Source organism: Oncorhynchus masou, chromosome 11, assembly GCF_036934945.1.
Source record: "Oncorhynchus masou masou isolate Uvic2021 chromosome 11, UVic_Omas_1.1, whole genome shotgun sequence".
NCBI classification, from domain to species: domain Eukaryota; kingdom Metazoa; phylum Chordata; class Actinopteri; order Salmoniformes; family Salmonidae; genus Oncorhynchus; species Oncorhynchus masou.
The window spans coordinates 10,550,070-10,564,077 of NC_088222.1; the positions used below are offsets into that span (position 1 = coordinate 10,550,070).

The following is a 14,008-nucleotide window of genomic DNA, read 5'->3' on the forward strand; positions in this document are numbered from 1 at the left end:
TAACATGGTAACAGCAGATCACTCAGGGCTAGTAGCTAGACAGTGAAGGCAGCACCCATCAGTGACTACCCCAAGTTAACATGGTAACAGCAGATCACTCAGGGCTAGTAGCTAGACAGTGAAGACAGCACCAGTCAGTGACTACCCCAAGTTAACATGGTAACAGCAGATCCCTCAGGGCTAGTAGCTAGACAGTGAAGACAGCACCAGTCAGTGACTACCCCAAGTTAACATGGTAACAGCAGATCACTCAGGGCTAGTAGCTAGACAGTGAAGACAGCACCAGTCAGTGACTACCCCAAGTTAACATGGTAACAGCAGATCACTCAGGGCTAGTAGCTAGACAGTGAAGACAGCACCAGTCAGTGACTACCCCAAGTTAACATGGTAACAGCAGATCACTCAGGGCTAGTAGCTAGACAGTGAAGACAGCACCAGTCAGTGACTACCCCAAAGAGCCTCTACACTGTCAGAGCTTTCAGAGGTGAATCACCATGACTCATGAATACTTCAACAAAAAAGGCCACAAAGACACAGTGAGTAAGACTACACCCACCCAGCGTGACTAAGACGTATAGGTCCACAGAGAATAGACACACAGGGGCAGTATGACATTGGCCGACTGACTGTGATCAGGGTTATGTTCAGTAGGTACCAAAGGGAAGAAGAATATGCTCAGAAAAGAGTGATACCGAGGGACTTATGTGAACTTGTCCAATAACTAGGGCTGTGACGATACCAGTATTGTGCTATTTTTTTACATGGCAAAAAAATGAAAACATGAAGCAGACCAAACTTTTGGGTCCTTTAAAAACCAGCTGTGGGTAAAATACAGCTTGGAAAATAAAGAAATGTGACTGTTTGACAACATAATGGATGTTTGTTTCCAACATTAGGGCTGTTTTCCTAAATAAGTTATATTTCGCTTTGTGTTTCGTTTCCTTGCCACGATACTAACGGGTATCGCGAAATTGGTATCGTCTTTGCCCTATAATAAACACCCGTTGGCATTCAGTTGCAAAACATTTTGAAACTAATGAACATGACCCAGGTCTCTGTGCCCACCCAGAAAAACCACAGGGTTACATCAGACTTTATCTCGTGTTAATTCCTCCACCATAGGGACAACAGTAGGTGGTGCGTCATGATTAATAATTAACCTTACCACCTATGCAAATAGGCTTTTAGTTTCACCACTCTCAAAAGTAGTTACCTCTTAGAATCACTACTGCACTGCTTTAGGGTCAAGATATTTGACTGGCTTGACTGCTCAGCCACTCAATCAAGAGCCAAACATTCTTTGACAATGAATCATTTATGAGCAGGACTAAAGATTATTTGACAAAGGGTCATTTAATCATTAGCAGCACTGCACTCTGAACTGCCAGTGAGATCAGTCCATAGTTGTCCAATTATTATTATTATCATTGTTATTATTTAGAAGATCGATCATGTTCCTTACATAAAACAATGAACCTACTTAAAACTTGATTAATAAACTACTTGAATCCGGCATTAATTTTAGGACTACAACTCTGTTTGTTATTGTGGCTTACCACCATCGGGGGGGATGCACGGTTTGTTTTTCCGTCAGCTCCAGGCCTGGGTAACCCTCCTCTCCTCACTCTGTACTGGCCCTGTTGTTTACATTCCTAACGGGTTTATTTCCACTCCTAACAGGGGGCTAGTCGCTCTCACTCTCCAGTGTTGTTGCTACTTAAAAAGCCTACGACAACAGGTTGCTCAAGAGAGCTTGCTAAACTCTTCCCCCTCCCCTATGCCCTCACAACCTTCAGAGTTCACTAGGCAGAACAAACATGCTGTTAAAAACCAGTAGAGCACTTTAAAACGCAAACAATATGCGCATACACTGACCAGAAGATAAACACACACACACACACGTCGTACACAGACAACACACTCACCGGTAAATGATTGAGAGGCACATCGACCTGTCCCAGGAAATCGTCCCTCGTCTGCAGAAGAAAGAGAGGACAATAATTGTCAGTCAAAATGGAGATGAATACTCTGACAACTGTGAAGAATGCCAACTGACTCCATTTCCAGCAGCAGGGCTTGAAGGCAAGGAAGAACCGACCACAGCAATGAGGGGGAATTACACTCCATATTACTGTTGCTGCTATAGCTGTGCAATAGAATCAGTTGATTAACACAGGTTGTCACAGGCGTGGTGAGAAGCAGGTGCACTGAGAGGAGAGGTCAGGGGAGCGCTGATGTCACTGGGGTGGTAGGTCATGTAGGTAGAGATACTATCACTTTAGACAGAGGGGGAAGATCCCATGACCCAGCGAGAGGAACAACAACCACCACCACCAGACGAGAGCGAGAGACAGGAGGAGAGGAGAGGTAGCCAAAGGTTGTGCCAGCCACATGAAGTAGTCATTCGAACCACCACCATCATTATTGCCAAGAGGAAAAGGTCAGAGGTCAAAGGTGAGAGTAATTGACTGGTCAGGTGATTGAGCGGTACTGTAGTCACACCAGACCAAGATTACCTGTCCGAGGTTGAAAAGCCCATTCTTGGAACGGTCAGAGGCCAACAGAGCCTGTGTAGTGGGATACAACTGGTTTAGACAAACAGAGAGGCAGAAGCAGAGAGCTAGTAGCTAGAGCCACAGGCTGAATGAGCATGTAGGAAGGAATAAGGAAGGAAGTAGGTGTGGTAGGAAGGAATTAGGAAGGAAGTAGGTGTAGTAGGGAAGAATTAGGTGTAATGGGAAGGAATTAGGTGTAATGGGAAGGAATTAGGTGTAATGGGAAGGAATTAGGTGTAATGGGAAGGAATTAGGTGTAATGGGAAGGAATTAGGTGTAATGGGAAAGAATTAGGTGTATTGGGAAAGAATTAGGTGTATTGGGAAGGAATTAGGTGTAATGGGAAGGAATTAGGTGTGATGGGAAGGAATTAGGTGTAATGGGAAGGAATTAGGTGTTTTTATGTGATTGGAGTTAAGAAGCTGTTCAATGTTTGCCTCTGGGATTCTGTAGGTGTTCAAATAGCCCGAGCCAACGGAGACTTCATGTCAAGGGTTATATACAGCCTAGTGGGGCGGCAGGGTAGCCTAGTGGTTAGAGCGTTGGACTAGTAACTGGAAGGTTGTAAGTTCAAATCCCCGAGCTGATAAGGTACAAATCTGTCGTTCTGCCCCTGAACAGGCAGTTAACCCACTGTTCCTAGGCCGTCATTGAAAATAAGAATTTGTTCTTAACTGCCTTTCCTAGTTAAATAAAGGTAAAATTTAAAAATGTTAAAAAATATATACAGAATGTCAAAAATGTGAGGAAATAATATCAATGGGAAAATACTATCAATGCAAAAAGGTTGGGGTTAAGCCACTGGAAAACCTTTACTTAAACCGCTGGTCCTTTTTTAACTTAATACTGAGCCAGTCGACACACTGGACCTTTAGCCAGACAGAACACAAGTACAGAACAGTAGCTCGCTGGGCAGTAGACATCAAGGCTACCTCTCTGGTTTAAATAACTGCCATTTTATGAGGAAAGGTTACCAGTCACAGAGAGAGTCAAACCTGGGTTCAAATATATATATATTTTTAAATGGTCAACGTTTGCTCAAGCCTGCTTGGAGCGCCAGGTGGGCGGGGCTTACAGTTTTGGGACTATTCCATTAAGCCAGGCAAGCTCAATTAAGAACAGACAAATCATTTGAAATCATATAACATTGTATTGAAGCCAGGTCTTAGTAGAGCACACAGACAGGTCACAACACATCTCTCCTGTGTCTGTGTTATTGGAACTGATGAGAGGAGAAGGGACTTAAGAAACAGAACTCAAATGGTAATCTAAAACATCGTACACCTATCAGTAACTCATTTACAGTAGGATTCAACAATCCCTTCCTGAATGTTTTGGTTTATTTACTGCTTGCTTAAGGTACAGATAACAAGATGCATCTTAAAACAGCAAAAAGTATTTCAAAACCCTAAAAAGGTCACTCCATACGTTTGGCATATCGTCCATAATATCTAGCCTACAGTAGAGGGGGGGGGGGGATAATTATGCCATCACCATGGATACCACTTGCTCTATTTACTCACTGGTCAGGTGTGGCAGCACTAATACAGGTACACACACACACACACACGACAGCACAAGTTGTGTCTGAGATATTATCAGACGGACCGTTTCTGGATGGAACAAAAGGATTTATTATTGATACCTCTGCTTCCGCTTCACTCAATCATTGTTCAGGTGTGACACTACACAGGAAAACATGTTGTCTAAAAGGGACTAGGGCTGACCCTAATTCGTCAACTGGTTGATTCTTTGGTCGTTAGGCTGTTGGCCGACCGAGATTGTGTGTATATGTTGCTGCTCGAATAAAACACACACACACACATCCATCTCAGTGAATTAATACATTGTGGAGGCCTAGACTAAAAGTCAATTTATGATTGATCTGAAAATGTGGTCGGAGGCTCTATATGGAGAGTGTCACGTAATTGCCATGCGCCTCCCAATGCAGAGGGTTCTGTATAGCTCCTCATTGACATGATTGGTTGACCGTAAGTGGGGGCAGTACATCCTGTAGAAAACACAAACTCACTTCCTTGACAACAGCTCTGCACTGCTCCACGAAGCACAAGAAGTGTGAATGCCCTGACTTCTGCCGAGGACGTATAACCGTAAATGCTGCACGGCCAATGCAGACGACGTCTGATGCAAAATGCGCTGCTCTCTCCAGAACGCGCTGCTCTCTCCAGAACGCGCTGCTCTCTCCAGAACGCGCTGCTCTCTCCAGAATGCGCTGCTCTCTCCAGAATGCGCTGCTCTCTCCAGAACGCGCTGCTCTCTCCAGAATGCGCTGCCCTCTCCAGAATGCGCTGCTCTCTCCAGAATGCGCTGCCCTCTCCAGAATGCGCTGCCCTCTCCAGAATGCGCTGCTCTCTCCAGAATGCGCTGCCCTCTCCAGAATGCGCTGCCCTCTCCAGAATGCGCTGCCCTCTCCAGAATGCGCTGCTCTCTCCAGAATGCGCTGCTCTCTCCAGAATGCGCTGCTCTCTCCAGAATGCGCTGCTCTCTCCAGAATGCGCTCTCTCCCGCCAATTTGTGCACATTCATTGTTTCATAACTTCATTGTGTGAATTGTTTGCATTTGATTGTATTTATTTTAATGCATTCAATGTTATTATTCCAGTCTTCCCGTTTTCATTGTGGGCTTATTGTTTGCAGAGTGCACAACCTATGCTATACTTGTGAGAAACAAGTTTTGGTTTATTTGATTATACATAGAAGTAGGCCTATAGGTCACCTGGCCTGATTATACATAGAAGTAAGCCTATAGGCTACCTGGCCTGATTATACATAGAAGTAGGCCAATAGGCTACCTGGCCTGATTATACATAGAAGTAGGCCTATAGGCTACCTGGCCTGATTATACATAGAAGTAAGCCTATAGGCTACCTGGCCTGATTATACATAGAAGTAGGCCTATAGGCTACCTGGCCTGATTATACATAGAAGTAGACCTATAGGCTACCTGGCCTGATTATACATAGAAGTAGGCCTATAGGCTACCTGGCCTGCATGCAAATGTAGGCCTATAAACTTGCCCATTTGGGGATCTGATAGTATTTCTGATTGGCTTAATGCACCACCACTTATGAGCTGTCGAGCTTCTCAAAGTAATGTTTTCTTCACCTCAAACAGCAGGCAAACAAAGTCTGTTTTTACATACATTGAGAATGACAATAGTTCCTCAATATTTTTAGAAAAATATTTCCAGTTCTCTCCCTTTTGATAAAAACTCAGCATGAAAGGGAAAAAAATGCTATGCTCTGATTCAGTGGAAACGTCATAAAATAGACCTACATGATTACTTCTTCTCAGTGCTCGACTTGGACTGAAATAGGTTCTGGTATTCATTTTGTGTGCTGGCACGGTTTATACAATGTCATGTAAAATGTGCATATGAAAACCATAACTGGCATGCATATCGGTAGAAACGTTAAGATAAATGGTCATTCCACATGAAAAAGGTTGCCAACTCCTCGTGTGGCCCTTTTACCGGCAACTTCAGGAGAGTAATGGCAGAATGCCAGCAGGAGAGGGAGGAAAATAGTCGGGTCAGGTTCAGGTATTTGTCTTCTGGTTATCTCTGGCTCCCTTGAGTCATTTGTGCCTTATTTCATTAGTAATAATAAAGTACTACTGTATATAGTTGATTTTATTAAATCACATAGGGTGTGTCTTATAGATGGAAAAATACACCTTTAAAAATGTTGACCAATCGATTGGTCGAAAGAACAGACAACTTTCGGTCGACTAAGGTTTTAGCCAAGAACAGCCCTAAAAGGGACAGTCTGTGGTGTGGATGCTGGACAGTAAATACGGGTTTGTGTTTTTATGCCTGGGTAGAGGATTAGACTCCCATGGTCATGCTCACATAATGTGCCTTTTAAGATATGGCTGACAAGGCTAATATGGCCAGGCTGACCATTGGGTGAGATTTCTGCTTTCAACAGGGGTCACAGCTGAGCCTACAGCTGTCTCCATGTGCCATCTTGCACTGGAAGGAGGAGGAGGGGAGGGGGAGGGAGAGTTAGCATATTACTCCTCACTGGGAAGGAGGAGGAGGGGAGGGGGAGGGAGAGTTAGCATATTACTCCTCACTGGGAGGGAGGGAGGGAGGGAGGGAGGGAGGGAGGGAGGGAGGGAGGGAGGGAGGGAGGGAGGGAGGGAGGGAGGGAGGGAGGGAGGGAGGGAGGGAGAGTTAGCATATTACTCCTCACTGGGAGGGAGGGAGGGAGGGAGGGAGGGAGTAGGGGAGGGAGAGTTAGCATATTACTCCTCACTGGGAGGGAGGGGGGGAGGGAGGGAGGGAGGGAGGGAGGGAGGGAGGGAGGGAGGGAGGGAGGGAGGGAGGGAGGGAGGGAGGGAGGGAGGGAGGGAGGGAGGGAGGGAGGGAGGGAGGGAGGGAGGGAGGGAGAGTTAGCATATTACTCCTCACTGGGAGGGAGGGAGGGAGGGAGGGAGTAGGGGAGGGAGAGTTAGCATATTACTCCTCACTGGGAGGGAGGGAGGGAGTAGGGGAGGGAGAGTTAGCATATTACTCCTCACTGGGAGGGAGGGAGGGAGTAGGGGAGGGAGAGTTAGCATATTACTCATCACTGGGAGGAGGAGGGAGAGTTAGCATATTACTCCTCACTGGGAGGGAGGGAGGGAGGGAGGGAGGGAGGGAGGGAGGGAGGGAGGGAGGGAGGGAGGGAGGGAGGGAGGGAGGGAGGGTTAGCATATTACTCCTCACTGGGACGAGGAGGAGGGAGGGAGGGAGTAGGGGAGGGCGAGTTAGCATATTACTCCTCACTGGGAGGAGGGAGGGAGGGAGGGAGTAGGGGAGGGAGAGTTAGCATATTACTCCTCACTGGGAGGGAGGGAGGGAGGGAGGGAGGGAGGGAGGGAGGGAGGGAGGGAGGGAGGGAGGGAGGGAGGGAGGGAGGGGGAGGGAGGGAGGGAGGGAGGGAGGGAGGGGGGGAGTTAGCATATTAGTCCTCACTGGGAGGAGGAGGAGGAGGGAGGGAGGGAGAAGGGGGTGATAGAAGGGGTGACCTATGTTGAATCACTAAAATAATACAGATATTCACTATGGAAAAAGATGGAACAGCACGTCAGAAATCAGCTCAATGTAATCGAAGAATCCATAGACTAACCACTTCTGGGGAAAATTGGAAAACTCTAAACAAACAACACAAAGAGTTATCTATCCAAAACAGAGATGTAAGGATAAACCGCTTCTCCAACCTTTCTGGCTCTATAACAAAAAACAAACAGCTGAAAAATATACATGATCAAATACAAATCTTAGAATCAACTATTAAAGACTACCAGAACCCACTGGATTATCCAATTACATTGAATAAACTACAGGACAAAATACAAACCATCCAACACAAAAAAGGCCTGTGGGGTTGATGGTAACGTAAATTAAATGATCAAATCTAGAGACCACATATTCCAATTGGCTATACTAAAACTCTAACATCATCCTCAGCCCTGATATATTCTCCAATATTTGGAACCAAGGACTGATAACCCCAATCCACAAAAGTGGAGACAAATTTTACCCCAAAAACTACCGTGGGATATGCGTCAACAGCAAACTTGGGGAAATCCTCTGCATTAACATTAACAGCAGACTTGTACATTTCCTCAGTGAAAACAATGTACTGAGCAAATATCAAATTGGCTTTTTACAAAATTACCGCGCGACAGACCATGTATTCACCCTGCACAACCTAATTAACAAACAAACCAAAACAAAGGCAAAGTCTTCTCATGCTTTGTTGATTTCAAAAAGGTTTGATACTCAATTTGGTAAGAGGGTCTGCTATACAAATGTTTGGAAAGTGACATTGGGGGAAAAACATACAACATGTACACAAAAAACAAGTGTGTGCGGTTAAAATTGGCAAAAAAACTAATTTATTTCCACCGGGCTGGGGGATGAGACAGGGATGCAGCTTAAACCCCACCCTCTTCAACATGTATGTCAAGAAATTGGTGAGGCCACTAGAACAGTCTGCAGCACATGGCCCTATGAAAATATGAAGTCAAACGTCTTCTGTTTGCGGATGATTTGGTGCTTCTATCCCCAACCCAGGAGGGACTATAGCAGCACCTAGATCTTCTGCACAGATTTTGACAGACCTGGGCCCTGACAGTAAATCTCAGTAAGACAAAAAATAATGATGTTGCTTAAAAGGTCCAATTGCCAGGAACACAAATACAAATTCCAGCTCGACACCGTTGCCCTAGAGTACACAAAAAACTATACATACCTCGGCCTAAACATCAGCGCCACAGGTAACTTCAACAAACTCAGCAAAAAAAGAAGCGACCCTTTTTCAGGACCCTGTCATTCAAAGAAAATTTGTAAAAATCCAAATAACTTTACAGATCTTCATTGTAAAGTGTTTAAACACTGTTTCCCATGCTTGTTCAATGAATCATAAACAATTAATGAACATGCACCTGTGGAACGGTCGTTAATACACAGTTTACAGACATGATGGAATTAAGGTCACAGTTATGAAAACTTAGGACACTAAAGAGGCCTTTCTACGGACTCTGAAAAACACCCAAAGAAATATGCCCAGAGTAACTGCTCATCTGCGTGAACGTGCCTTAGGCATGCTGCCAGGAGGCATGAGGACTGCAGATATGGTGAGTGCAATAAATTGCAATGTCTATACTGTAAGACACCTAAAGCAGTGCTACAGGGAGACAGGACGGACAGCTGATCGTCATCGCAGTGGCAGACCACGTGTAACAACACCTACACAAGATCGGTACATTCGACCATTAATCCTGCGGGACAGGTACAGGATGGCAACAACAACTGCCCAAGTTACACCAGGAACGCACAATCCCTCCATCAGTGTTCAGACTGTCCGCAATAGGCTGAGAGGCTGGACTGGGGGCTTGTAGGCCTGTTGTAAGGCAGGTCCTCACCAGACATCACCGGCAACAACATGGCCGATGGGCACAAACCCACCGTCGCTGGACCAGACAGGACTGGCAAAAAGTGCTCTTCACAGACGAGTCCCGGTTTTGTCTCACCAGGGGTGATGGTCAGATTCGCGTTTATTGTCCAAGGAAAGAGTGTTACACCGAGGCCTGTACTCTGGAGCGGGATCGATTTGGACGTGGATGGTCCATCATGGTCTAGGGCGGTGTTTCACAGCATCATCGGACTTAGCTTGCTGTCATTTCAGGCATTCTCAACGCTGTGTGTTACAGGGAAGACATCCTTCTCCCTCATGTGGTACCCTTCCTGCAGGCTCCTTCTGACATGATCCTCCAGCATGACGCCAACAGAAATACTGCTCGTTCTGTGCATGATTTCCTGCAAGATGTGAATGTCAGTGTTCTGCCATGGCCAGCGTAGAACCCGGATCTCAATCCCATTGAGCACATCTGGGACCAATTGGTTCAGAGGATGAGGGCTAGGGCCATTCCCCCCCAGAAATGTCCGGGAACTTGCAGGTACCTTGGTGGAAAAGTGGGGTAACATCTCACAGCAAGAACTGGCAAATCTGGTGCAGTTCATGAGAAGGAGATGCACTGCAGTACTTAATGCAGCTGGTGGCCACACCAGATACTGACAGTTACTTTTGACCACCCCTTTTTTCAGGAAGACATTATTCCAGTTCTGTTAGTCCGTGTCTGTGGAACTTGTTCAATTTAGGTCTCAGTTGTTGAATCTTATGTTCATACAAACATTTACACATGTTAAGTTTGCTGAAAATAAAAGCAGTTGACTGTTGAGAGGACTTTTCATGTTTTGCTGAGTTTAGTTGTGAACGATCTGAGAGACAAGGCAAGGGCTTTCTCCGCCATCAAAGGGAACATGAAATTTGACATACCAATTAGGATCTGGCTAAAAATACTTGAATCAGTTATACAACCCACTGCCCTTTATGGTTGTGAGGTCTGGGGTCCGTTGACCAACCAAGAATTCAAAAAAAAAATGGGACAAACACCAACTTTAAAGAGACTCCATGCAAAATTCTGCAGAAATATCCTCAGTGTACTGCATAAACCACCAAATAATGCACGCAGAGCGGAATTAGGCCGATACCCACTAATTATCCAAATCCAGAAAAGAGCCGTCACATTCTACAACCAACTAAAAGGAAGCAATTCCCAAACATTCCATAACAAAGTCATCACCTACAGAGAACTTAACCTGGAGAAGAGTCCCCTAAGCAAGCTGGTCCTGGGGCTCTATTCACAAACACACCCAACAAAGCCCCAGGACAGCAATACAATTAGTTCCAACCAAATCATGAGAAAACAAAAAGATAATTACTTGAAACAATTTACAATTTACAAAAAAAACAGAACAAACTAGAATGCTTTTTCGCCATAAACAGAGAGTACACAGTGACAGAATACCTGACCACTGTGACTGACCCAAAATAAAGGAAATATTTGACTATGTACAGACTCAGTGAGCATAGCCTTGATATTGAGAAAGGCCACCGTAGGCAGACCTGGCTCTCAAGAGAAGACAGTCAATGTGCACACTGCCCACAAAATGAGGTGGAAACTGAGCTGTACTTACTAACCTTCTGCCAAGTGTTTGAGCATAGACACATTTTTTCCCTCAGATTACACAGACCCACAAAGAACTTGAAAACAAATCAAATTTCGATAAATTCCCATATCTATTGTGACCCGTTGTCACAAGGGCAACCAGTGAAGAACAAACATCGTAAATACAACCTACAGTTGAAGTCGGACGTTTACATACACCTTAGCCAAATACATTTAAACTCAGTTTTTCACAACTCCTGACATTTAATCCTAGTAAACATTCCCTGTCTTAGGTCAGTTAGGATCACCACTTTATTTTAAGAATGTGAAATGTCAGAATAATAGTAGAGAGAATTATTAATTTCAGTTTTTATTTCTTTAATCACATTCCCAGTGGGTCAGAAGTTTACATATACTCAATTAGTATTTGGTAGCATTGCCTTTAAATTGTTTAACTTGGGTCAAACGTTTTGGGTAGTCTTCCACAAGCTTCCTACAATAAATAATTGTCCCATGATGTTAAGCAAAGAGGCACTGAGTGTGAAGGTAGGCCTTGAAAGACATCCACAGGTACACCTCCAACTGACACAAATGATGTCAATTAGCCTATCAGAAGCTTCTAAAGCCATGACATCATTTTCTGGAATTTTCCAAGTTGTTTAAAGGCACAGTCAACTTAGTGTATGTAAACTTCTGACCCACTGGAATTGTGATACTGTGAATTATAAATTAAATAATCTGTCTAAACAATTGTTTGAAAAATGACTTGTGTCATGCACAAAGTAGATGTCCTAACCGACTTGCCTAAACTATAGTTTGTTAACAAGAAATTTGTGGAGTGGTTGAAACCGAGTTTTAATGACTCCAACCTAAGTGTATGTAAACTTCCGACTTCAACTGTATATTGATGTTAATTTATATTCCCTTTTGTACTTTAAATATTTGCACATTATTACAACACTGTATATATACACATAATGACATTTGAAATGTCTTTATTCGTTTGGAACTTTTGTGAGTGTAATGTTTACTGTAGAAAAAAAAATTGTAAATACATTTTATTATCTATTTCACTTGCTTCCCATGCCAATAAAGCCCCCTATATTGAAATTGAATAGAGAGAGAGAGAGAGCGAGAGCGAGAGAGACAACAGACTGGAAGGAGAGAATGAGGGTTAGGGTCAGTAGACAATCAGGGATCAAACAGCAGGCTGTTTTTTCAGCTGAGCGTCAGGAGAAAAAAAAAGGCCTGTACAATAAGGCCTAACCTATTCACTGGAAAAGCCCGTGTGGGGTTAGGTTGAGTTACAATGCCATGCAACCCCCACAAGGTGCCTGAAAAAGCTCCGACAACAATTCCCTCCCCAGCCCCCGGCACAGCACATGCATATTGACAAAAATAACATTGGAGACCCCCAAGCTAATATAGCCTCGTGACAGCCAGCCAGCCAGTTGGTCAACGCTCTTTGTGAATGGCAACTGCACTAGCTGTGAACTGGTCTGGGTTAAGGCTGTGGCGAGGGCATAGGCCTAACTATAGAAATGTAATTACTTCCTGGCATGGGTACACTAAATATGGCCGCCAGCCCACCCATCCCAAAACATTGACTTGAATGGGGATGCCCTTTCCATTCTAGTTATTCTATTTCTATAGGCAAAGCTGTCTGTCTCCAGCCTGGCACACGCACTGTGCTTTTCTATATCCAGGGGCACTAGCCTACTAGGCAGGCAACCACAGGGCACCTGGGGAAGGGGGGTTCCCCTCCTATGGGTATCAAGGTAATCCCATACATCCGAAAGTTAAGTGTCCTATATGTGAGAGCCGGGTCAACTTTATTCTGTAGAGGGAATGTTAAGTGGCTAAAATTGTGCTATATTTGTTTGTTTGTTTGTTTCCATATTTGGTCAAAAGAAATCTAAATATTCTGAAGAGATGTGGTATAGGGAGGAGTGTTGAAACAGTTGGTGGGTGACATTCCTCTGACTTCAGTGGCCGCTAAAGTCAGCAGAGACCAGTCATACAGACACTAGAAAATCACACTGAAATGATAAGCCCAGTCAAAACAAGAGGTCCTTCCTTAGTATGCCATTGTACCAACTTAGCGTGTACCCTCAACTAAAATTCAACTCACGCACTGACACGAGTGAACATTCAAACTACAGGTTCATACAAAACATAGGCCTATGACGTGTTCAGTCACGCCATTCAATGTCAATATCATTAGCCAGTCTTAAAAAGTGACAATGCTTGTCCAATAGTAATATTAAAAACATGTCCAAATAGCTGAGTGATGACATATAACCTCGCAGCCAGTAGCAGTATCCTGGTTGGTAGTGGGAATAGTCTGATACACCTCATCAAGATGCAACTAAAGAGGGGTGGCAGACTCTAGTAAGAGTTCTGGATGATTCTGGTCCTATCCTGACACAGTGGCCATTAGATAGTCTAAATACCAAGCTACACACTACAGAGAACAACAACAACAGGTTTGAGAGGCCTATGTTTTCGACGAGTGAGAAACAGTTTAAATGCTGTTAGATCTGTATCTCAAATCAAATTTTATTGGTTAGGAAATGGAGAGTCGTTTAGTAGTGTACTCTTCTGCTATAGTAAGTAGATACAGTTGATTATTTACAGCTTTATGAAAGACTCAAAGCTATAACCAAATGCTGATATTGATAGCTTGTTAAACTTCTTTAATAATCACTATGGAGTCATAATGATATCAGATCTGAATCACCCAGAAAGGGCAACTGTTCTCAGGGAGCCACACCGACCCATAGGAAACGCCACACCGACCCAGACCATAGGAAACGCCACACCGACCCAGACCATAGGAGAGGCCACACCGACCCATACCAACCTAGGCCATAGGAGACGCCACACCGACCCATACCAACCCAGGCCATAGGAGACGCCACACCGACCCA

At 44.5% G+C, this 14,008-nt stretch overlaps 1 protein-coding gene across 11 annotated transcripts in view; it reads right to left on the bottom strand.

Moving 5' to 3' along the window:
- The window catches only part of nedd4l (NEDD4 like E3 ubiquitin protein ligase), a 122,617-nt gene that overhangs the window by 65,810 nt on the left and 42,799 nt on the right, over positions 1-14,008 (bottom strand). For all 11 annotated transcript variants that reach the window (XM_064977361.1, XM_064977357.1, XM_064977356.1 and 8 more), the window contains one exon: positions 1,926-1,976. In XM_064977361.1, the coding sequence (XP_064833433.1) occupies positions 1,926-1,976 (51 nt within the window). The remainder of the gene's footprint in view (positions 1-1,925; positions 1,977-14,008) is intronic.